General features: G+C 37.3%; 3 protein-coding genes across 3 annotated transcripts; all 3 read left to right on the forward strand.

Moving 5' to 3' along the window:
- The first annotated feature begins 99 nt into the window (after window positions 1–99).
- On the forward strand, window positions 100–18,866 carry LOC120214049 (probable thiol methyltransferase 2). The gene is made up of 10 exons (XM_039212046.1): window positions 100–323; window positions 529–659; window positions 826–912; window positions 1,222–1,322; window positions 1,397–1,496; window positions 1,713–1,759; window positions 1,930–2,008; window positions 3,718–3,793; window positions 18,489–18,493; window positions 18,829–18,866. The coding sequence occupies exons 1-8, from the start codon at window positions 203–205 to the stop codon at window positions 3,769–3,771; spliced, it is 720 nt and encodes a 239-aa protein (XP_039067977.1). The 5' UTR covers window positions 100–202; the 3' UTR covers window positions 3,772–3,793; window positions 18,489–18,493; window positions 18,829–18,866.
- Window positions 5,881–9,344, forward strand: LOC120214045 (type I inositol polyphosphate 5-phosphatase 12-like). The gene is made up of 10 exons (XM_039212043.1): window positions 5,881–6,171; window positions 6,238–6,759; window positions 6,851–7,103; window positions 7,181–7,991; window positions 8,092–8,216; window positions 8,292–8,376; window positions 8,448–8,613; window positions 8,716–8,756; window positions 8,871–9,138; window positions 9,217–9,344. The coding sequence occupies exons 1-10, from the start codon at window positions 5,916–5,918 to the stop codon at window positions 9,342–9,344; spliced, it is 2,655 nt and encodes an 884-aa protein (XP_039067974.1). The 5' UTR covers window positions 5,881–5,915.
- Window positions 12,559–13,995, forward strand: LOC120214046 (polygalacturonase-like). The gene is made up of 4 exons (XM_039212044.1): window positions 12,559–13,011; window positions 13,097–13,386; window positions 13,459–13,687; window positions 13,777–13,995. Exons 1-4 carry the CDS (start codon window positions 12,559–12,561, stop codon window positions 13,993–13,995), a joined length of 1,191 nt encoding a protein of 396 aa, XP_039067975.1.
- Window positions 18,867–25,811: the final 6,945 nt, after the last annotated feature.

Raw genomic sequence — 25,811 nt, forward strand, 5'->3', positions numbered from 1 at the left:
TATTAATAATTTTGATTTATTAATTTGAGGACTAATTTAAAATCAGGGCTATAATGTGGGGACATAGGGTGTATTTAACCCCGCCCACTTCTTCTCTGGCATTGACTTGGAGGTCTGTCTGTCATGCGGCGGTCTCTATCGTTCGCCCTACGGATTCGTAATCTGGCAGTTCCGTCCACCCCCTCTCGGAGCAACCCTTGCCATGGACAAAAGCCACCACCACCGCCACCATCATCACCACCAACGCCGCACTACTAACAGCAGTGTCGAATCCGACCCTCGCGTTCAAAAACTCAAACAACTAATTGAAACCGACACGTCTGGTAATTATCCTTTTAAACCCCCAACAATCACTCACACGTTTGTTATTTGTATAGGTAAATAGGTAATAGGTATTCTCTCAAATCTTTTTTTCGAAGCAATTATGGGTTTTGCTTTTATGTTAGACTAGTTTTTCTACATGGGTTCTGGTAATTGTATGATGCTTTTCTACTCCATTTCATGATTATCTTTCCTCTTAATCTTTAGCTGGTTGGGAAGAGTCCTGGAAGCAGAGAGTCACCCCTTGGGATTTAGGTAGCCCTACGCCTGTTATTCTACATCTGCGTGACACTGAATCACTCATCATGGGCAGGGCTCTCGTCCCTGGATGTGGCACCGTAAGTTGTAATTCTCGTCCCTGGATGTGCCTTATTGCTTAAAAAACAGCTTCGTGCACTATGAAAATCAGTGCGGCCTTTACTTATTCGCAATCAATTGTTGAAATTATGTCTAATGTTTCTTAACTGATTTAAATGGAAATCAAGTATTGCTCAAAATATGCAGGGCTATGATGTGGTGGCAATGGCATGCCCTGGACGCTATGTTGTTGGTCTGGACATATCAGAGGAGTGTTTAAAGAAAGCAAAGCAGGTTAGTGAGGTCTGCGCGTTCAGGGACGGATGCAAATTTTACGTCGGGGTGCAAACCTTTCGGAAGTATATAAGAAATTTAGAGGGTACGAAATTACAAAATTTAAGGGGGTGAGAAATTATATAGGAATTTGAAATTTCCACGGTGCAACCGTCCCTAGCACCCCCTCGGTCCATCCCTGTTTGCACTCCTCCCACTTTAACAAGTTCCTTAGAATGGTATCAGTTGCTCTGATTTTAGTTATTTTTGCTAGTTTTAGTCTTTCTGGAGAATTGCTTATTTTAATGTTATGTTTGGTTGGCAATATAGATGTCTTGCTCGGTACCAAATGCAGATTATTTTACTTTCTTGAAGGAAGATTTTTTCTCCTGGCGCCCAACAGATTTGTTTGATCTTATTTTTGATTACACGTAGGTCATCTTTAAGAGGGCACCTATCCCATTAGGAAAATCTCTCGATCACCACAATCTTATGAATTTGCAGTTTTTTTTTGTGCCATTGAGCCTGATATGAGACCAGCATGGGCGCAGCAAGTTCATAACCTCCTAAAACCAGACGGAGAGCTTATTTCATTGATGTTTCCAGTAAGTGTTTTTTTGTGTGGTTTTATGAGTTCTTCCCTTTCCTCATCTCCTCATTGAGGGACCATTGTTTTTCAGTTCAGTTCTTCTTTATCAATTATAAGTAGCTATTGCTGTAAAAAAATCATTCTGCACAATTTATGGTAATTGAAGTGTAGTTTTGCTCTTCTACTCTTTATAGTGTTGCTGAAAGTAAAAAATATAATTCCTTGATGGCAGATGGACGATCATGCTGGTGGACCTCCTTATAAAGTAGCAATTGAAGAGTAGTTTTCTGCCACCTTTTCCCCTTCTTTTATCCAGATTACGTTAGAAGTATTTTCTAATTCTGTTTCCGCGCCATTGCTAGTAAAATCTTGATTGAATAGGGGCATATATACACACACACAAATATTGTGGTCCATCTCAATCTGTTGGGAACTTTGTAATCATGCAGCTATGAAGAGGTGTTGCATCCAATGGGGTTTAAGGCAATATCCATTGTTGATAATGAATTGGCCATCAAAGGTAGAAAGGTATGTTAACTTGTTTCTACTTTTTACTCAAAAAACTTCTCTGTCTGAGGTTGCAAAAGCTATACTGTACCTCATATGAAGCTGTAATTCGAATTTGAATAACGTGCACTGAATATTACAATTTGAATGTCGACGGAGCTGTTAGGCTTGATGGTTCGGGTGGAGGAATTGGAGGTATATTAAGAGATTGGAATTGCTGTACCTTTTGATTTTTTCAGAGAATGTTGGTCAAGGAACTCCTCCACTTGCTGAATTAAAAGCTATAAAAAGAGGCATTGAAATTTTTTTGTCATCACGTTGGAGTCTGCTGGTAGGTTGATCGTTGAGAGTGATTGTTCGTCTGCAGTGGAATGGATTCAGTCCCCGGTTTTGGCTCCAGTTTTTTATTGCATCTAGTTTATCAGATTTCTACTCTTATCACGGGAAAGGTTCATTCAGTGAGGTTAATTCCAAGGGCGTGCAATGGAGAGGCAGACAATTTAGCAAAGAAAGGGATAGGTTGACTGTATAGGTTCAACTGTGGCTTTTTTGGTCCAGTGAGAAGATTTTTATGGCAGTTGGAGTGTTTAAGTTTTATGTACTGAATTTTAGTGTAATTGTTAAATCTTATGTAATTTTTCAGTATCAATAAAAGTTATAAGACACTCTTTTCCTCTTTCCGTTGATTAAAGAGTTTAATCTAAAACTCCATTAATCAAGAAGGGGGTTTTTAACGAGGCCTTTCATTCTTATAAAAAAAAAGAACAGTAACAAACCCAATGGTAGATCCAGAAATATTTTTTAGGGTAGACACACATGCTAACAAGTAACAACACAATTTTTGAATGGGGTAGGCACATATAAAATTTCAGGTTGGGTACCATCAGTAAAATAAGGAACTAACCGAAGAAAATTCGGATTTCCCACCCTCAACTATATGTGGCTCCGACGCTGAATAAACCAGTTAGATGGTTCCACAGTATATAAGATAACACCTTTAGCGGAGGTGAGGATGGGGACTTTGTTGATCAATCCTTATGCAACGCCATTATAAAGTATATACTTAAGGCTACCGCTAACTAGTCTTCTTGTAGACTGGTTGATTTTTTTCTCTTCTATACCTTTTTGAATAGAAATAAGACACATTTATGGGTCGTCATTCATATTTGTCAAAAGAAAATCAGTTCTCTCTCTTCTTTTTTGAAGGGAAAAAAATAAACGCTATAAGGGATTTATAGGCTAAATAATTTCTTTGATTGATTTAAGTCCATTTGGACTGGTGTTTTTTTTATTAGACTTGACTTGAGGCTTTTTGGATGTTCAATATCATTTCTCTATAACTTCGGAAGGGAAATGGTTTATATTAGATTTTCCGATCGAGCATCTTGTATCTCTGGTGAATAAAAGTAAAGAGAGAAAAATGGAAGATGGAGGAGGAAAAGGAAAATGGACTTTGTTAAGACCAGCCGACAAACAAGGTTCTCTCATCTTCTTTGGTGATGTCGTGCCTATAAGTCAGTATTGTCCTCTTTGGATTCCTAACCCAGTTCTTGGAGAGATTGTCACCCGAATATGCGCCTCTCCACGTTCAAACCTGGGGTCTTGAATTCGGTCTTGGGTTTGAACCTGGGGTGGCATATATTCCGATGAAAAATCCTTGAAAGTCAGTAGGCATTCAAAGACGGCCCGGTGCATGTGGCCCAAGGAAATGAGAGTACCTTGTTGATCAGGGAAGAGAGAAGCTTGGAAGATGGAAAAGAGCTGCAGGCAAGTCCTCCCTATGAATTGTGATAACGGTCGTTGGCTCAAGATCAAGGGTAATTAATTTCATTTGCAATGTTCATCTGAACCGGAACACTTTGCACATGATAGTTCATGTTACTACATTGTTTAAAATCTTGTATTTTCTTTTGTAATATGAAATAATCCTGTTTATTTTATTTCTATTGGTGGATTACAGATCTTTTACATTTAGCTCTCATTTGTATTAAAAGTTCCATATTCAAGTTGGTTATGGTCACCTTTTCTATTTTATTTGTTACTTTTAAAGGATATAATAAACTCTAGGTCATTCAATTATTAGTTCGGTTATAAACAGGTCATTATTTTTCTTTAAAAGTTACAATTTAGTTATTCAATGAAAGTACTATTATAAATATGTCATTGATCGTTAAATATTAATTTGATTAACGATACGATCTTGTAGAATAACAATTTTAGCCTTCAAAATTTATACATTCTATAAATTTGATCTTATTTCAAAGCACTCAATAAATTAGTAAATTTGTGGATTTTTTAATACAATGTAATATTTGTTTAAAGAAGTCTCAACCATTTGACAATAAATACTAGTACACCTATGCATATGCGGTGTTCAAATCCAAGACATCAAGAGATAACCAGGGCCGGTCCAATGAATTTTAATGCCCTGGGCGAGATAATAATTTTATGCCCTTACCGTATAGTAGACAAAACATAGGAAGGAATTATATGATATGACAAGTTCTGTTCTTTCTCCACAAAAGCCAATCATTTTACTGTGAATTCAACTTGAATTCACGTCTAGAGTTAAAAACAAGGATGATAATTTTTTTCGGACAAGAACGGTGAAACAGCAGACTGCTTTTCATTTGAGTTTGGAGAACCATAAACAAGCCTCTTGGCATATTCCTGAACTGTTCCCCAAGCAAGACCAACTCCTAATGAAGAAAGCTTTTGATGTTAAACAAATAACTAGTTAGAAAAGTAGCAAAAAAGGAACAAATAATTTAGCAATAGCAATAAATGATAAAACATTAAAAGAAATACACACAATTTACCCAAATGCTCTAGAAAATGGAGTAGCGGGAACCTTCCTTTCTCTTGGCCTCCGTCTCTTCACAGGTACTGGCGCCTCTGCTGCGGTTGTCACCACTTCGGCATCGTCCACTTTAATAATATCATAGCATGCATCATGTTTTTATTTTTTCGGAAAAGGGTTAGATGTCTTAAGTTCAAGTGACTAGAAAACTAATTGAGCTCTATAATGTAACCTGCATCTTTTGTGGCCTATATGTGATGCATTGTCTGTTAGGTATTTCTTGCAGATGGTAGCAAACTGTTTGATTTATTAGGGCGGCATATTATTTGTCGTTTATTTAAAATACAGTCAAGATATCATACTTGCATGCTTGTTAAATATTAGAAACTGATGTCCCGACCCTACATGCTGCCCTGAGCCGTCGCCCATCAGGCACATGTATTGGGCTGGCCCTGGAGATAACAATAATCCTTTAACCATTGAGATCATTGGTTCATGCAAATTAGAAATGTTAAATACATTATATTGTTTTAAATTAAGATTAAATTCATAAAATGTAAAAAAAAAAATTATGAACTTAAATGATTAGTATACTATGTCACATTGGATATGTATTTTAATTTTAACGATAAAATAATTTATTTGTCTAAATACTTTAATTAAATAATTAGATTGTGATTTTAAAAATATGAATATGAAAGTCGATTTGCTGTAAGTGATGAAGTACAAGATGAATATGAAAGTCCAACAAAAAAAACAACATATAAAACAAAGGATGATGGAAATATTAAGATCCATGACAGGAGATGAAGCAAATGGAGATATTTGACAAGGCAAAAGAATGCATGCAGATGGAGATATTGCAGGTAAAAGAAAGGCAAGAAATGAAGAAACATTCTTTGTAGTGTCCTTAATTATCTGATTTCATAAATAGAAATGTCCCGCCTCAATCGCCTCACCCTTCGCTCTCACTTAACGAGATCCATCCTCCCTTTCCGGTGTCTCCCTACACTTTGCGCTTTTCATCTTTCATTTTTTTGTCTTCCTGATCCGAATTAATTCTCCCTCCATCTTTTTTCATCAACATATCTACTACTGCTAAACCACAGATCATTTTTTTGTTTAATTATGGATGAACATACCATCCATGACGACGATAAGGACCGAGATGCCCTCGCCGGCCTCAGCTCCGTCCCGCCTCCCCAACGGAAGATCCATTCCTACAGCCAGCAGCTACGTGCCAACTCCGCCTACAAGCGTCACCGTCATGTCCGTAAGCACAGCCTCGATGAAATCTCCAAGCCGCCGGACTACTTCAACGACGAGTCTTCCGACGACGAGTTCTTCAATCACTCCACTTCCAACAATGCTCCCAATGCCTCTGGTGAAGAATATATTATCACTAGTCATTCTCAAAGGGAAAGGCTCGACAAGAACTTGTCCTTGGAAGGCAGTTGTGCTACCGTCGATGATTCCCAGACTTTCCAGCCTTTCCATCCTCTTCCGGAGTTCATTGGTTCCGGAGGTGGCACCGGTATTTTCAAGGTCCCAATGCGTGCCACCGTTCATCCCAGGCGCCCACCTTGCTTGGAGCTTAGACCGCATCCTCTAAGGGAGACTCAAGTAGGAAAGTTCTTGAGGAACATTGCTTGTACCGATACTCAGCTTTGGGCAGGCCAAGAGAGCGGGGTTCGATTCTGGAGGTTCGAGGATGCTTATCAGCCTGGCTTCGGTTCCAAAGTTCGAAGAGGCGACGAAGACGCCGCGCCTTTTCAAGAGTCCGCCAACACTCCACCCACAATCTGTTTGCTGGTCGACGGTGGAAACAAATTGGTTTGGAGTGGCCACAAGGATGGCAAAATCCGGTCGTGGAAGATGGATCTTCCTACAGATGATACTACTCCGTTCAAAGAAGGCTTGTCATGGCAGGCGCATCGTGGTTCAGTTCTTTCCATTGTCATGAGCTCCTATGGTAAACTATGTTATATTAATCAAGAGATTAAGCTTTTCCTCCTCTATATTACAAAAAAAATACAACATTTAAGCATCATGCTTTGTTGCAGGTGACTTGTGGTCAGGTGGAGAAGGCGGCGTTATTAAGATTTGGCCATGGGAATCCATTGAAAAATCTCTTTCTCTTAGACCAGAGGAGAAACACATGGCTGCTTTATTGGTAGAAAGGGCATTCATTGACCTCAGGAGCCAAGTTACTGTTAATGGCAACTGTAATCTCTCTTCCTCCGACATCAAGTACTTGGTTTCTGATCATGTAAGAGCCAAAGTTTGGTGTGTTCAGCCTCTTTCCTTCTCTCTATGGTACGTTTGGTTTGGCCTATGATATGCATTTATAACATGCTTTTCGATTTCCATTGTTGAGTTTACTTGATCTGCAGGGATGCTCGAACCAAGGATCTTCTCAAAGTCTTTAACATCGATGGTCAGATTGAAAATCGTGTTGACATACCATCGCAAGATCAACAGGGCGTCGTGGAAGATGAGGTGAAGGTGAAAGTTGTTTCCGGTACGAAAAAGGAGAAGTCCGGAGGCTTTTTGCAACGTTCCCGAAATGCTATAATGGGAGCGGCGGACGCCGTCCGTAGGGTGGCAACGAGAGGAGCCGGAGCGTTTGCGGAAGACAATAAGAGGACCGAAGCGCTAGTGCTTGCTCCGGATGGGAGCATATGGAGTGGATGTACGAATGGCCTACTTGTGCAGTGGGATGGGAATGGAACTCGGTTGCAAGATGTTAGCCACCACCCTTGTGCAGTACAATGCTTTTGTGTTTTCGGAACACGGATTTATGTAGGCTATGTTAGTGGGATGGTCCAGGTGATGGATCTTGAGGGGAACCTGGTTGCAGGATGGATAGCTCACAATGGTCCAGTCATAAAATTAACAACCAGCAACAAATACATCTTCAGCTTGGCTACGCACGGTGGTATACGGGGATGGAACGTCTCATCTCCGGGGCCAATCGATGGCATATTTCGACAAGAACTATCGGAAAAAGAACACATCTACTCGAGACAAGACAACATAAGGATGCTTGTTGGAACATGGAATGTCGGTCAAGGAAGAGCCTCTCAGGAGTCACTTATGTCATGGTTGGGTTCTGTTGCATCAGATGTTGGCATTGTTGTTGTTGGCTTACAAGAAGTGGAAATGGGTGCTGGTTTTCTCGCAATGTCTGCAGCTAAAGAAACCGTAAGATCTATAACATCATATAATACGATACCATGCCGTCGAAAATGTTCTTATTTGACAAAATGAGGTCTGCTCGTTAACCTCTTGTATCTAAGTGTAGGTAGGACTTGAAGGGAGTTCTATTGGGCATTGGTGGCTTGACACAATTGGAAAGGCCTTAGATGAAAACACAACATTTGAACGAATGGGTTCTAGGCAGCTTGCAGGACTACTGATTTCTCTTTGGTAAGTGGCCATTTACCTCAACATAACATTTGTCGAATTCGATTTAATGAAGCTATCTTTATCTTCTATATATAGGGTAAGGAAGAATCTTAGAATGCATGTTGGGGACATCGATGCTGCGGCGGTCCCATGTGGCTTTGGTCGAGCTATCGGCAATAAGGTTTTTTTCCACTTTGATAACTTTGATTTTCATGGTTTAGAACATAGGAATTAATGCGTCTGCAACTGCAGGGAGGTGTAGGTTTGAGGATCAGAGTGCATGACCGGTTAATATGCTTTGTTAACTGTCACTTAGCTGCACACTTGGAGGCAGTAAACCGACGAAATGCCGACTTTGATCATATCTTTCGAAATATGGCCTTCACCCGGTCGTCAAATCTACTCAATAATGCAGCTGGTATGGTGCGATTACTGTTTTTCTGTTGCTCTCTTGCGTTCTGCACATATTTATTTTGGCTGCTTTATTCTTCTGGCTTGCCACTCGTGCTCTGTGTTGCAGCTGGAGCATCAGCTTCTGTTCAAACGGCTCGGGTCAATAATGTATACCCTCGCTCTGCTTGATTCCATTCGATATCTTTATCATATATATCTTAGTTTACCTTCCCTAAGTACTTAGCTGCTTTGAGATCACAAGTACTACTGCATTTTCAACAGCCTGCTGGTGCTAACACTGAAGAAACAAAGCTTGATTTAGCAGAAGCAGACATGGTTGTCTTTTGTGGCGATTTTAACTACCGCCTCTTTGGTATATCTTATGATGAAGCTAGGGACTTTGTTTCTCAAAGATGCTTCGATTGGCTTCGAGAAAAGGATCAGCTCAGGGCGGAGATGAAAGCCGGTAAGGTTTTCCAAGGAATGCATGAGGCCATTATCCGATTCCCTCCGACCTACAAGTTCGAAAGGCACCGCCCAGGCTTGGCAGGTACATACAACAACCTTGATTTCTCGGTTTCTATCGGCTTGACTTACATAATTCAATCACTTTGTTATATCATTTAAGGTTATGATTCGGGAGAAAAGAAGCGTATTCCTGCATGGTGTGACCGAGTGATATATCGTGATAACAGGGCCGGACCGACGGGCGAGTGCAGTTTAGAGTGTCCTATAGTTTCCTCCATTATACTGTAAGTATGTTCACAAAGTGTTATGTTGTGCCGCTGCTTATGGATCTTTCTGATGTGCAACTGCAATGAATGTGTAATGATCAGGTACGAGGCTTGCATGGACGTTACCGAGAGCGACCATAAACCTGTAAGGTGCAAATTCCATATTACAGTTGCGCATGTAGATAGATCAGTAAGGAGACATGCATTCGGGGAAGTGATGCAGTCGAATCGGAAAATTAAGGCTATACTCGACGGATTACGTTTCGTTCCGGAAACAGTTATTAGCACCAACAACATCGTCCTGCAAAACCAAGACACATCGATCCTCCGAATCACAAACAAATGCGACAAGGATAAAGCTTTATATAGAATCCTTTGTGATGGTCAGTCCACCGCCAAGGATGAGGAGGATGTAGTCGAGTACCATCCGAGAGGCGCCTTCGGCTTCCCGCGCTGGCTCGAGGTATCTGCAACTAATCCCAAGCCTACAGTGGAGTGTACTCTGTTATGTCATATAGACTTGTGAACTGTGTGATGCTGTTTTTGACATAGGTTACACCAGCTTCTGGCATAGTCAAACCAGATTCGTTTGCTGAGGTCGCAGTCCATCACGAGGAATTCCATACACTCGAGGATCTTGTCGATGGCATCCCGCAGAACTGGTGGTGTGAAGACACCCGGGATAAGGAGGTGGTATTGACAGTGGTCACATATGGGAGTTGTTCGACAGAAACGAAAAGCCATCATGTCCGCGTGCGTCACTGCTTCTCGGCAAAGACGGTCCGCATCGGCTCGAAATCAAACACAAACAAGAAAAGCCAAGGAGGAGGTAGTCTTAGGAAGCACAACAGCACCTCGGAGTCGAACGACGATTCGAGGCACTGACATTAAAGCCTTTGAAGCTACTAGAAGCGAGTGTCTGTAGGAACATATATAGGCAACAACTGGAGGGGAGCCTGACTAAATTCCATTCCATTTTTACTCACAACTTGAAGATGTAAAATACTAAAAGGAGCATGGGAGTTCGAGATGTCGGGACCATTGGTTTTGATTTGTTAAAAGTTGTTGTGGCTTCTTTATGTTTTTTTAGCAATCCATGCCATCCATATTCTTTTCATGTATTTCACAGACTACTACACAAACCATTCTTGCTTGAAGGCAGCACACTGTAATGTTTCTGGCCAATTTATTTATTTATTTATCTATTTCTTTCATTAAGCAGAAGAAATAATTGTAAGATTGATCTGCTAAACAATATCCCACTATAATTCAACTTATAACATATTGTTATACCTCTAGAGATCGTCTCCAAAAAATGCCAGCCTTCTGCCGGTTAAGGTCTCTGGACAAATTCTTTCGATCATCGAAACTTTCAAGGAATCGATATTCTTCAGGTATAAGAGTATTATAACTTCGGAGTCAACTATTATGCATAGACAAGTTTTTTTACAAACTCACATGACTTATCGTAACGAAATTCAAGATTTGACTACCACATCTATTTAACATGCAAAACCTACTAATAGCTATAATTATCCTATGTTTGATACAATCAGTTAAGATCGATCACTATATACACTTCATCCTTGACTGAAGAAAGGAATCCATCTTGACTGTTATCTTCTCCTTATAATTTGATCTGTCTGAGAGAAAAATATTGACTAATAGTCATTTTTACACTGATAAAAAAGGATGAAATATCAACAGACAAATGTATTCCTACCAACACAAGTGAAATTCCTGAAAGCAAACCCCCATTTCTGAACATTAATTAAAATGACATGTTTATGCTTCCAGTTCCAGAAACAAAAACATGGAATCCTTAAAAACAGGTACCTTTGCCTGCCTTCTTGCAATAATTGGGAGTGCATATCCCTTTTTCTATTACTTCATTTGTGGGAATTTTGTTGAGCTTAAAGTTTAGAATTATGAGATAGAAACAAGGCATTGTTGTTGTTCGCATTCTTAAGCTTAAAGCTAAGGCAAAGCGTAGTGCACAAGTCACAAGGTAACCGAGCAGCAGGAAACATGAAATTCGGTAGGTGGGCGATGGTGCCAGCCATGCTGACGCCCTCCGTTGCGTACTCCCACATGCTTTTTGCTACCTACTCACGATAACTCTATGAAAACACCATTCCTTGTTTTCTTATATCATATATATAAATATAAATTATAAAAAGATTTAAATAATAATCGTTTTGGTCAATTCCTCTCAATATATCCCTATATAAATATATTGAATGAATCTTATCTCGTATATTTAACTACTAAGAGCTAACCCACCCTGGAAAACTGGGAATCTTCCATCTTAAGCAACATCCATCTCATATTCCTTATTTTCTGCTCATATCTCTTCAACCAATCGTTTACGATATGTTTTTCTTGATTTGATGGCTACATAACATATACGCTAATGCAGTTAAAGGGAAATATATACTAAATTATATATCATTTTATCCTCCTGAATCTCCTTCAATAGTATTATTGGTTCGGACCTCTCATTTTTTTATGAAGTATTTGCATTTGATATTCATGTATGACACTTAGATATGGATACATGATCTTCAAAGATCCTTTGAATATATGAAAAACTTTTAAAATCTAGTAAAATTCGTGCTGGATATATAATCATGTCTGATATTTAAACCTTAATTCGAGTAATATCCATGGATATAAATTACGGTTGCGTTTATTATAATTGTGAACATAATGGATGCTATTACTATCGTTATGAATATCACAATCTTCTAATAATTTCGGACTATATTGCTATAATTATATAATAACTGCTATTTCGATAATAATCCCCGTAATATGATATTGAAACTTGCCCATCACTCATTTCTTGATCTGTTTAACTAATTTTGTAAGCATTTTTTTTATCTGGAGATTACTTACACATAATCACCTTTCTTTTCCTAAAAAAAAATCCATCTTTTCAACAAGATTATGATTTTTACTTCATAAATCTGTTATTGATTTGCATTGTTCTCATGATATGCATACTTTTTTCTATTAAAAAAAAAAAAAAAAGCTAACGGCTGCATGCATGCATGGCCACATGCAAAGACAAAACCCCAAGTAATCGGCAAAAACAGATCAAACATTGCGGCGTCACCAAGTTTGCTTATCCGACAATCAATGATAAGTTGCAACTCTGCATGCATTTCAAATTAGACCTAAACCCTAATTTATAAATACCCCTTTCAGCACTTGTGTCTTCTCATCCCTCAAAAATGGAACAGACAACCACTTGTATTCTTTTTCTTGCATTTGTTCTTCTTGTCTTCCCTTCATACGGGGTAGCTGTTCCATTGACTTACAGTACGTACAATGTTCTTAATTATGGAGCCAAACCGGATGGACATTTGGACTCAACCAAAGCCATGGTTGCTGCATGGACTTTGGCCTGCGGCTCGATCAAACCAGCAACCATTTACGTCCCGCCGGGGAGGTTTTTGCTGCGCAACGCCATTTTCCGTGGACGGTGCAAGAATAATGCTATTGTATTTCGTATAGACGGTACATTCGTCGCTCCGTCGGATTATAACCTTCTCGGAAGTACCGGAAACTGGCTTCTCTTTGAGCATGTAAAAGGGGTTTCGGTTTATGGCGGGATACTTGATGGTCAAGGCACTGGCTTGTGGGCTTGCAAGAGATCAGGCAAGGGGTGTCCCAGTGGAGCCACGGTGAGTTTTGCATATGGTTTATTTATATCAGCTATTAATCAACGTTATATAATACAATTTGCAAATTATTGTTTTGACTTTGCAGTCGTTAGTATTCAGCAATTCAATGAACATTGTAATAAGAGGATTAACATCGGTAAACAGCCAATTGTACCATATTGTCATCAATGGTTGCAACAACGTAAAAGTGGACAGTTTACGAGTGTCTGCCTCCGGCAACAGCCCAAACACCGACGGCATTCACGTGCAAGCCTCGAGCGATGTCATCATTCTCAACTCCAGAATCGGAACGGGCGATGATTGTGTCTCGGTTGGCCCCGGCACCAACAATCTATGGATCGAGAACGTCGCATGTGGGCCTGGCCATGGGATAAGGTAATTAACGATTGAACATCACTTGTATATTTAGCTATATCTCTGAATTAATATGGTTGGACATTGGAGCAGCATTGGGAGTCTTGGGAAGGAAGCCGAAGAACCCGGTGTTCGAAATGTGACAGTTAAAACCGCTACATTTACCGGTACTCAAAACGGTGTGAGAATAAAGTCATGGGGGAGACCTAGCTCCGGTTTCGCTAGGAACATACTTTTTCAGCACGCAATCATGACGGACGTCGAAAATCCGATAGTCATCGATCAACACTACTGCCCCGACGAAAAGAATTGCCCCGGCCAGGTACATATGGTTCGTCAATCAATCGAATTAGTTATCGTGTTTGGTCCAAGCTGGCTCTGAAGAATAATTAATTAAACCATTCGTCTCAGGTTTCGGGTGTTAAAATCAGCGATGTTACGTACCAAGACATCCACGGAACATCCGCGACGGAAGTAGCAGTGAAGTTTGATTGTAGCCCAACCTATCCTTGCACTGATATAAAGCTGGAGGACGTGAAGCTCACTTACAGGAACAAACCGGCTGAAGCATCATGTAGTTATGCTGATGGAACTGCTTCTGGTTTTATTCAACCTTCAAGCTGCTTGTAGCGATGTGCCAAATAATTATATTTTTCAGTAACCATATTAAAGTTTTATTCTATTTGTCACCCTAAAATAATTTTAATTCTTAATTAACCCTATAAATATTTTAATTCTAGAAATATTAGATAAAAAAAGAGCTTGTAAAAGAGTGCTTAATTAAGTTGTGTTCAGTATTTATAGTTGAAATTTTTAACATGATGCTTGATACAATAACTTAATTCTTTAATAAGTGAATTGTATTATTGTAATATTTCACAGATTGAGGAATAGTTTTAGATTAAGGATTATTTTTTGGAATGGACGTACATATAACAAAATAAATTTTATATTTAAATAATAGGGGTTTTCAAATTTTCGATTAATCGATTAAACCGATCGAATCAAAATTCTATTGGTTAATCGGTAGTTTAATTTTAGGTTCGGTCGGTTAACGGTTAATAATTTTTTTCAAAGTTCGGTTATCGGTTAATTTGGTTTGAAATTAGTTAATTAACCATTTTTTTTAATTTTTAATATATTATTTATATATTAATATCTTTAGGAGTGTTTAAATTTTGGTTTTAACTGGATTAATCGACCGATTAACAGAACTTTGTTTGATTCTGTTAATTATTTTCGAAAAAATTTCACTTTAATTAACGGTTAAAGCGAAAAAAATTTAGTTAATAAGTTTTCGAAAGTTCTCTAAACCCTAAACTCTATCAGTTAACCAAACAGACCGATTGAACACCCCTAGTAAATAGACATAAATAAAAACAAACTAAGTCATCTTTATGGTTAAGGAGTTTGTTGTAATCCTTTGAGGTCTTAGGTTCAAGCATCACATATATTAGGGGAACGAGTGTTTATTGTCAATTTAAAAAAAAAAATAGTTTTTATTGTCAAATCGTTAAAAATACTTAATAGATATTACCTTGTATACATTCTAGGTAAATTATATAGTTGATCACTTTCGTTTAAATTTTGTACACTTTTTCTCATTGAATTTAAAAACATAATATTTAGTCACTTTCGCTTTTATTTAATTAAGATATGGACACCGAGGATAACGAATATATAAAATTAAAAAGGATAAACTACACAAATGACCAGTATAATTTGAGCAAGTTTTTGATTTTTTCCACTTAAGTTTTAAAAATAACAAATTGGTCGAGACAATTTTACATTATATGTCAATAATGATACGAACCGATACGAAACTCCACCGGCACAAAAGGAAGCAATCGAAGCATTTCCGTTGATAGACACAAATATATGCAACAAAAAGACAAGCTTAATACCGGATTCTAAGTTTTGTTCTTTTGCATTGATGGATCAAATGTAAAACTTTAATTGTTTCGTACAATATAAATGCTTAACAATGCAACACTTGATCATGGACTTTCACAGCAGATGTAGGTGAAATATTGGGTCATGGAGTTCAGAATAGAAGGAATGGTATTTTGGGAGCACTAATTGTATTAATATAATAGGTCCATCCCTGTTCATGGCCGTGTTCATTGCTTGGCAATGAAGGTCTTGCCCGACTCTACACCAATGTCAGTTCTCTTTTAGTTGCATTGTTTCTGCGTAGGCTCAATATTAGTGTGTGTATATTTGCGTCAGGTTTGAGTGGAGTACTCGTTTGCATGATACCTACATATTCTAGAATTATTCTTTTATTTGTTAGAGTTGTTATCCACCTGACATTTACTGGTTGGTGAAGTGCTGTTTAAAAACCTTGTTTGTGGTTAATGAAAAGTAGAGTACTGTTCACATAAATAATGAAAAACCCTAAAATTTAATATGGTATCAGAGTCCTATCAACAATGTGGCGATGCGTACGTTGAACAATGTCATTTTGTTGTGACGTACGAGTACATGTAACCCTATGGGGAGAATACCATCACGTTGAAGCACTTTGGACAAGCTCCGAAACTCACCACTCCAATCACTTTGCACCTCTTTGATACTATCATCAAATTGAGTTTGAACCATCTTCTGAAACATGCAAAAAGCCTCCAAAGCTTGAGCCTTATCCCGAAGCAAGAATACCCACACATGACGAGCATATGCATCCACAAAAGAAATATAATACTTAAACCCATTGAACGATATATGAGGTTAGCCCCAAAGATCAATAAAAATCAATTGAAAAGATCACTATATTGAGTATGTGAATCTCCAAATGGTAATCGTTCACTTTTACTCATTTGACATGTAACACAAACACTCTTATTTAAAATATTGGTGAAACCCACATTACAAGAACGTCTAGCTTTCAACAAAACCTCATGAGTCGATGTCCTAATCATCTATGCCATAAATAATAAGTTTCACTAGCAACACTCACAACATTAGAAGCAAAAACATGATCACGCAAAATATCTAACATCGAATCAAAAACATATAAATCATCCTTCTCATGTCTTTCAAGTAAAGCAACTCCAGAACCAGCATCATGAACAATGCAACGATCCGCTAGAAATTTCAAGTACACAGCATTATCTCTAACCAGCTTTGACAACGAAATTAAATTCTTAGTGATATGCGAAACATTTAGTAAATCAGTTAAAGAAAGAGTACGAGAAGTAGACAAATGAGAACGACCAATAGGTAATCCTTTACCATCGCCATCCTCCAAAACTGCCGCATCAGCGGTGACATGGTGTATGGCTCCCGATTCAACAAACCAAGATCCATGAGAGTTGATTGGCTCGCAATCACCTTGACTCCCCCGACCAGAATTACCAATCAAAACAGTACCATGGGAGTTGGTGCCCTTAACACACGAGCAACCTGAGCACACATTACTCGATGAATTTTGCGTGAATGCACAAACATTCACCCAGGAGACCGAATCGAAGTGGACTCACCACCCATTACAACAGTTGCCCCAACTCTTGAAAAAGATTGATCAAAGCGATACCGATCAACGAGATGTCCAAGTTTCCCACAAAGCTGACATTGAACCTTAGAACGCCCACGACCACTATCGTAACCGGTTTTCGTCCGGACACGAATTTTTACTTGGCAGGAAAAGTGATGTGAATAAATTAATAATTTTTATTTTTAAAAAAAAAATATTTTGGGAGTCGCCATCGGCCTTTTGGGTTAGGTAGGTCGAATACCTAAAAAATCATCTTTTAAAAGAGTTTTTAAGAAAACATCGATTAAAAGATAAACTGATCTGCGTTTTAACCAAAAATTCATTATTTTTAATAATAAAAAGGGATTCGTGGTCGGTTACGTTTAAGGAAGGATTAGCACCCTACAACGCCCAAAATTGGTACTTTTTAATTATAAATTGTCTCTTATTATTAGAAATTAAAACTTCAAAATATATTTAATTTATAATCCTATTATTTTAAAATTATAATTATGAAAAATATATATTAATTTATATATTTATAAATAAAATATTTATTTATTTAGAAATATCAGAAAAAGACTTCTAGGTGCCTTAAGACAGTTCTTTTATTAAAAATTAAAAATTCAAAATATATTTAATTTATAATCCTATAATTTTAAAATTATAATTATGAAAAATATATATTAATTTATATATTTATAAATAAAATATTTATTTATTTAGAAATATCAGAAAATGACTTCTAGGTGCCTTAAGACAGCTCTTTTTCTCGATATTAAAAAATAAATAAATAATTAAAACAATTAATATAGAATTTATAAAATAGGATATTTATTTATTTAAAAATATTAGAAAATGGACATCCAGTTATTTTAAGACTGCCCTTTCTTAATATTGAAAAATAAATAAATATTAAAACAAGATCAAAATAAGTTAAAAGTAATTAAATAAGATTTTAATAAATAAAATAAATATTATAAATATATATATTTATGGCTAAATAATAATAATAATAGTAATAATAATTAAAAGTAAACATATAAAATTAACATATAATGAACAAAATTAAAACTATATATTTAAAATAAATAAAACTTATAAAAATTGAAATTAGTGACTAAATTATAACTTAATAGAATTAAATACCTAATTCGTAATTAATTATTTAAAATTACAGGGATTAAACATGTTATTTTATCCATTTATTAATTTGGTGACTAAAATAAAATTATATTAAATTTGAATATCAGATTAAAATAAATTAAAAATATGTACTCGGGATTAAAATATTAATTATTAAAATTAAAGGACTAAATCCATATTTTATCTAAAATATTTATATAAACATATTAGTGATTAAATTATAAAGTAAACAAAATTAGAAGACCAAATTAAAACATTTAGAATTTGATTTCAGTGACTAAAATGGAATGTTACAAAACTAAGATGGCTGCGGAAAGGGTTTGGCCAAAAGTGAAATTACGGATATACCCCTTCCCAAAATGACATCGTTTGGGAAGGGGTATATACTCCCCTTCCAGCTGGCCCGAAGGGCCAGCGTTTCCATTTCTCTTATTTCTCTTTTCTCTTTAACTGAGAGAGAAGAGAATTCTCTCTCACTTCTCTCTAGCTTCCCTCACCAGAGGGAAGTCGGTCATCGGCCGACAGCCGTCTGTCGCCCCCCACCGCCGGCCACCGCATCCGGTGGCCGGAAAATTTTATTTTTATACCAAAACGTAGATCGGACCGTCCTAATGACGGTTCCGGAGTTCCTTTCTCTTAAATGGCTCCCGATCGGAGCAAATCTAGGAAAATACATTCGGTTTTTGAAGGTTTTTGGTGACGCTTGGAGGCTGGTGGTGACTCCGATCGAGGTGTTGTCTTTCCCGGTAAGTTTCTCTTGCTCTTCTATTTTTGTTTTGTGGTTTGCTTTATGTTTTTTTTCCTTTTTTTTGTTCTCTGTTCTTGCTTTCCTCCGCTGTTTTCAGGCGAACCGAGGCTTTATAGCCTTGTCGAGACGTTCATCGGACCGGGTAATGGAATGGCCCTCAGTGAGTCACCGAACTATGGTGGTGACTCACCATAGGGTAGAAACGTGGATGGCTCAGTGGCACTTCTGGAGGCTTCTTTGAGGGCGGCGGCAGCTGGAACGTCGACGTGGGGCGGCTGAAAACATCTGGAGGCGATAGCTAGGGTCTTCTGGAAGCAGCGGCGGCTGGGACGTGGCCCTAGGGTTGTGATACCCTAGGGTTTCCTCTGGAAGCTTCTGGACTGTTGGATCTCACCAGATCCAACGGTTGAGGTGGAGGTGGCTGCTGGTGATGATATAAACCCTAGATGGGTTTAGGGTTACTGGGCCGGTTGATCGGGCCTATACTGGATTGGGCCTCTGATGTAATTTGTAATATATATATATTTAATAATAAATAATAATAATAATATATTATATTAATAATAATTATAATTATTATTATGAAAAAATTAATGTCTACAACTGCCCCTCTTTGCTCATTCTTGTGTTAACAAGAATAGAGTAAAGACGAAAAAGACAATAATTTTTTCATTTGGCCTTTATTGAGTAGGATGAAAATGTTTGAAAACATCATGCACTGAAGGGCTTACAGATGACCCGAAGGTTTTTGAAAACATCAAAAAGCTCCCGAAGGCTTTTTGGAAACATCATGCACTGTAGGACTTACAGATGACCCGAAGGTTTGAAAACATCAAAAAGCTCCCAAAGGCTTTTTGGAAACATCATGCACTGCAGGACTTACAGATGACCCTAAGGCTTTGAAAACATCAAAAAGCTCCCGAAGGCTTTTTGGAAACATCATGCACTGTAGGACTTACAGATGACCCTAAGGCTTTGAAAACATCAAAAAGCTCCCGAAGGCTTTTTGGAAACATCATGCACTGCATGACTTACAGATGACCCTAAGGTTTTGAAAACATCAAAAAGCTCCCGAAGGCTTTTTGGAAACATCATGCACTGCAGGACTTACAGATGACCCTAAGGCTTTGGAAACATCAAAAAGCTCCCGAAGGCTTTTTGGAAACATCATGCACTGTAGGACTTACAGATGACCCTAAGGCTTTGAAAACATCAAAAAGCTCCCGAAGGCTTTTTGGAAACATCATGCACTGCAGGACTTACAGATGTGGGAAATAGTTTACTAAGTAAGAAACTATGAAAATCGTTTTCTTACTTTTCAATAATTTCATTTTAGAAAAGATTGAATGAGAAACTATGGAAATCATTTTCTCATTATTTTTCAAAATAACATGTTAATTGGGTAACATGCCCCAATCTCAAGATAAGGCTGTTGGAAATAGTTTACTAAGAAAATCGTTTTCTTACTTTTCAACAATTTCATTTTAGAAAAAAAATAAAATGACAAACTATGAAAATCGTTTTCTTATTCTGTTTTTTTAAATAACATGTTGATTGGGTAACATGACCCAATCTGAAGATAATGCTCATTTTTGTGGATTGCGTCCATCTCTTCTTCAGATGTTTGCATGATTCCTGTATTTATGGTTTTGAATACCTTCTTTGTGTAAGGTATTTTTTACCATGAATCTTCTTGTTCTTCCGAAGATCTGTAAAACTTCATGTTTGAATGCACTCAGATGTATCAATGTAATGCATTGTCTATTGTGTAAATGATATTCTTATGAATGCATGAATATTGATGCAATCTTCATTTGACTTTAAAGTGGTGAACTTGGTCTTCCTTCACTTCATCATTTATTGCCAGTGTTACCTCTGGATATCAGTGTAGAAACTTATGCTATCAAGCTTGCATTTCTGCAGAATCATCTGATCAACTTGTATCTTTGTGTCTTTTTTGCTTCATTTAAGTCTCAGAAGAAATGTTTCATTTATGGAACCCTTGCCGTAATCAAAATTATGACCTTGATCCCCCATTTTTATCTTTGATAACATCGGCTTTCTTTGCTTGGACTTGTGTAGAAATCCAATAAAGCTTTCATCTTTGAAAAGAGAATCTATCATCTTTGAAGAGGTTAGATGTAGATATGCCTGACTCAGCAAGGATTAATTGGGAGAGTAGAGTCTGTTCTGTTTTAACTCTTGAAACACATCACAAGGAAGATTTATTCCAATTCCTTTCATGTCTCCACATATAATCAGATCTCGAATAAGGCAACTTGGACCATATCATGTTGAGATGCTTAACAACAACCTGTCGTTCAACTTTAGTTGGCTCCACTAGTTTCTTGTTGTTAAAATTTCAGCCCTCCTTCTGTGGAAAGAAATTTTCATCATATCTCACTTCTAATCTTGGGGTTGAAAAAGACAAACTTCATCTTGGATCAATAAATGGAAACCATATGATTGCAACATTGGTTCAGCACCATAATCATTGGTTCGTAAAACATTTGACAATACATTCATCTTTTCCTGTGGTTTCTGTCGAGATGTAAAACATTTGAAAACACATTATTCCTTTCTTGTAGCTTCTGCTCAGATGTTCGTAAAGCATTTGACAACACATTCATCCTTTTCTGTGGCTTCTGCTCAGATTTCTCAATTATTGAAGCTCTTTGCCTAGTGTTCAAAGTTTTTGTATGATATCACAAGATCACTTGAGAACAAAACTCAGTGGGGATACAAGTGAGATGTTGGTATGACCAAAAAGTTGGTCAAATTCATGATATATGCTAGTGTCGAGTTGAATAAAAGATACCAAATGATCTAGATATCATCTCGGGCAAGGGAAAGTGTGATATTGATCACGTTTTCTTCTGTAATGAGCGTTGTAGGAATTAGAAACACATCAGCTATAGGGGCTATGTACAGAAAGAGGTTCATGGAATTCTTGCCGCTGGGGATGAAACACCCATGATAAAACCAAAATAGATGAAAACTCAGTTCACCCTGGCTAGCAATGATGATCCCAATAACAACGGGAATAACAGTAATATAAGTGAGATTCGAGTCTCCCTTTTCAATGTCATCAAGTAAGCAAAAACTGATGTGAAAAACAGCTTCATAATCCCAACAGTATGGTTGAAACTAACTGCCAGGAACCTCGAAGAAATATTTTCAATTATCACTGATACAAAGAATGCAAAATTCAAAGCTGAGATCTTGAGGAACTGAACTCTGGATCGAGTAGTCTCCTGGGGATCATTTTTATTCATGCAACCATGATGTAGATTAACAAAGAATACGCTGTCATGTGACACATGGTTAAGAAGATTGGGTATTTAAAACCATACTTTCTGAGTAGATATTTGTTCAACAACATGATCATAATGTAACTGCCTGATGAACGAAGCAATTATATATAGTCAACTTCACTGTCATTGTTTCACCATTTTCATTCTTCATACCTTTCTGTGTCATTGGAAATATTTGTTCAAGTCAATGATCTTGACGAATGATGATGTGGGCCTTCAGCATGCCCCAGTATTTGCTAATACAAATATTTAAAAATGCATCAACAATCCTAATTCTGATTGAAATGGGCTTTCAGCCTGCCCTATCATTTGCTTCTTGCTGATCTGAGCCTTCAAAATGCCCCAACATTTACTGATACAGATGTTAAAAGTGTGTTCACATTATTTCTTGTTGAGATGAGCCTTCAAAATGCCCAAATATTCATATTGTTGTGAGCCTTCAAAATGCCCTAATATTTTATTTCTGGTTGAAATGGGCCCTCAAGATGTCCCTCTAGATCTATCTGATTCACTCTAAATGTCTGTTTGACTGAAATGTCATGATCCCCACGAGGTTCAATTTTGACAATGAACTGTTGTAGGTACTTGTAGCTTTATTCGTGCCCCAAATCTGTTTATCTTGAATACTCTCATTCTGGTGTCACTAAACAATAATATTGTTAAGTAACTGGAGAAATTCTCTTCATATTGTCACAAACTTAAGAAGTACTCAATCATTCTTACAGAAACGTCTGAGATATGTGTCTTCTGAATGAGTTGACCATTTTCTATATCTGGAGGGATTTAGTCGGACAGAGCAGTAAAAATAGCTTGGTAATCCGTTATAGGCTGACACAGTGGCTTATCATCTTTCAGTGAAGGCCATCTCTGAAATATACTTTTCTGTGGGAGAAAAACCAATTTATGCAAACAGTAATCTGATGCAATAGCAAGACTACATATACAGTGGTACAGACTCTTGAAAAATCCACACCCATGCAACATGTTGATTCTGATAACAACTCATCTGATTATGAAGCGATCTTTCAGGATGATTTCACAGATATTGATAGTTCTTTCTGATACCGAGGAAATCCTGAATTCTGATTCTGATGAGGAGAATAAACTGTTATACTTGACAAAAACAGGATATTCACAGGTTGAGGCTTTAATAACCATGGAGAGATGTGGTCCAGATTCATCAATTGCAGAATTGATAGATTTTATATGTGCTAATCAACTGGCTAAGGCTAACTGACACACTTCTTCCGGTAGAAGATAGGAAGCCATTATGCAATGATCCCAATTACAGGAAAAGGTGAAACTCGGGCAATGATTTGTGGAAAAGGAAGAAGCAGAGGAAGCTTGAAAAGAAGCTTCTTAATGAAGACGATCATGCAGTTCATCTTTCAATTCCAATGATTGGTTCTGGGGTTCCTACCAAACCAGATCAGATAACTTAAAGAACACTTCCAGAAGATGCTATTGGGTCTCCTTATTTCTACTATGAGAACGTGGCACTTGCTCCAGTTAATGTTTGGACTGGAATATCACAGTACTTATTCGATGTAGAGCCAGAATTTGTAGATTCGAAGCATTTTCATGCTGCTACACCGAAAAGGGGCTGTATTCATAATCTGCCAATTGAGAATAGATTTTCTCTTATCTTGTTTTCTCCCCGTACTATACATGATATTTTTCCATTGACAAAGAAATGATGGCCTTCTTGAGATCCAAGAACAAAGTTGAACTGTTTACAAACATGTACAGGAAGTGCCAATTTGACAGAAAGGATCCGCAAGGTTCTTGAAGCTTATGACGATGAGCCATATTCGAGTATTAATAAGTATGTTCTTTATGAGTGTTGAAAATGGAATCTGGTATGGGTTGGAAGGAATAAAGTTACTCCACTTGAACCTGATGAGGTGGAAATGCTTCTAGGCTTCCCTAAAAACCATACATGAGGAGCTATTAGAGACATGTTCTCCAGTGATATCAATGTCCTGTCTCTTTTCTCTGGAATCCGTGATGCAGAGGTTACCTTCTACTGTCTTAGCATATCTTTGAAAACAGATGTGCAAGAACTGAATGATGTTCGGTCAGAGCAATTAATGAGTAGATTTGGCGGATTCGACCTTGTTGTTGGTAGCATCCCATGTAACAACCTTAATGGAAGCACTAAACACCATCAAGATGGACTCGAGGATTTTTGTTGGTGTATTTCCTTACAATGACTGCCACAATGACTGTCTTTTCTGCTGCTCCAAAATACACACTGCCATATCCCACTCTTCCTTAACCATGGAAAGGTTTAGTTGATGGTAAAACTGGTTATCTCAACTTTTGGAATCCTGTACAGCATACAAATGTAGAATCTATTCCAATGTCTTATTCTGTGCCATAAGTTCTCAATTTCAAATTCAGCAGTCTTCTGAAGGACATAATGGATATAATCCTGACAAGGAAAATAATCGGCATGGAAGAGGTAGCAATGATGCATCAAGACTTGAACCAGTATCACGGTATAACCAGAGTGCAGGTAGTGACTTATTCATGGCTTTATGATGTAATATTCTAGAGAACATGAATTGATGGTTGGGGAAAATAATCTGTTTGGTGATGCTTATCGCCCTCAGCATGAGATAAACGATAATATTTCTTGATGAGCTGCTAATAATGTCATAGGAGAGTGTCACAAGTTCAATTCTCCAAACTTTCTGGCTTCTTGGACCACTTGCCTTCAAAAATGTAAAGTGCTTCATTATTCTGGCCTCGTTCATTCTTTTTCTACAACAGAGGTAGAATAAGCAACAGTTGCTTCAAAGACCTTCTTCATTTGAGACTATCCTGTTTGAAAATGTTTTTCCTCCTTTCTTTATCGAAGAATGAAAGAATTTTGTAGAATTTTGCCTATCACAGGTTCACAATATAATCAAATCATAAACAATAAGTTTAATGAATATCCAATAAATCAACTATACTTTTAAATCATTCAAAAATCATAGTCCTATGGCAAATGTCAAAATTATTGACTGATTTGAGGTGTAGGTTGATTTTGGTAAAGTAGGTTCTTTCAAGTTGGTTTAGTATGTCGCTTCGGGCTTCCACTAACTTGAAGAAATGGTTGTTATGCTCATCTTTTAGAGATGTTTCTCATTTCCAGAATCTCAGGAATGTCTTTGGGATGTGTGGTGCTTCATTTAAGAGCTTAAAATCATCTCTTATGTCATTGTTGCACCATTCAATATTCGAGTTGCCTTTTCAGGTTTTCAACTCGAATCCTCCTTTGGTTTCAAGATGTTATTTAAAAATTTACATCTTGAACCCCCATTTTATCATTTTTTATATCATGCATCAAAGATTTTAAAAACCAATTTTTGCAAATAAAAATCAATCTTGAGAGGCGGAATGAAATCTGAAGATATTCTCTTTAGATGCCTTCAATCTTGCTTTGCTTGACTTGGATCTGCTTTGTTGGGGATTTTTCTATCATATGGATCCTTCTAGACTGCCAAATTTTGGATTCATTTCCATTTTCTCATATCTTCATCATTTCTTGCTCTTATTGTTTGTACTTGATCAACCTTGTAATTTGAGGCTCAATAATTCACCCATCTTGATTCAATTTCTCCCTTTTTTTCATTTTTTTTCTCATTTTTCCTTTTTCCTTTTTTTTCTTTTTTTCTTTTTTCCTTTTTCTCATTTTTCTTTTTTCATCTTTTTTCCTTTTTTTCTTTCTTTCTTTGCTGGATTTTTCTTTTTTCTTTCTTTGCTGGATGAGTATAAG

The sequence above is a fragment of the Hibiscus syriacus genome, unplaced genomic scaffold (genome assembly GCF_006381635.1).
Source record: "Hibiscus syriacus cultivar Baekdansim isolate YM2019G1 unplaced genomic scaffold, ASM638163v2 tig00110050_pilon, whole genome shotgun sequence".
In the NCBI taxonomy this organism is placed as follows: domain Eukaryota; kingdom Viridiplantae; phylum Streptophyta; class Magnoliopsida; order Malvales; family Malvaceae; genus Hibiscus; species Hibiscus syriacus.

Bases quoted from the DNA above. Each gene is read 5' to 3' on its own strand.
- LOC120214046 (XM_039212044.1), top strand. From the start codon at position 12,559: ATGGAACAGACAACCACTTGTATTCTTTTTCTTGCATTTGTTCTTCTT. The intron at 13,012-13,096 runs GTGAGTTTTGCA...TTGACTTTGCAG, and splicing joins GGTGTCCCAGTGGAGCCACG to TCGTTAGTATTCAGCAATTC. The intron at 13,387-13,458 runs GTAATTAACGAT...ACATTGGAGCAG, and splicing joins GGGCCTGGCCATGGGATAAG to CATTGGGAGTCTTGGGAAGG.
- LOC120214045 (XM_039212043.1), top strand. From the start codon at position 5,916: ATGGATGAACATACCATCCATGACGACGATAAGGACCGAGATGCCCTC. The intron at 6,172-6,237 runs GTGAAGAATATA...TGTCCTTGGAAG, and splicing joins CAATGCTCCCAATGCCTCTG to GCAGTTGTGCTACCGTCGAT. The intron at 6,760-6,850 runs GTAAACTATGTT...GCTTTGTTGCAG, and splicing joins CATTGTCATGAGCTCCTATG to GTGACTTGTGGTCAGGTGGA.
- LOC120214049 (XM_039212046.1), top strand. From the start codon at position 203: ATGGACAAAAGCCACCACCACCGCCACCATCATCACCACCAACGCCGC. The intron at 1,760-1,929 runs GTAGTTTTCTGC...GTAATCATGCAG, and splicing joins TATAAAGTAGCAATTGAAGA to CTATGAAGAGGTGTTGCATC. The intron at 2,009-3,717 runs GTATGTTAACTT...CTTGTTGATCAG, and splicing joins TGGCCATCAAAGGTAGAAAG to GGAAGAGAGAAGCTTGGAAG.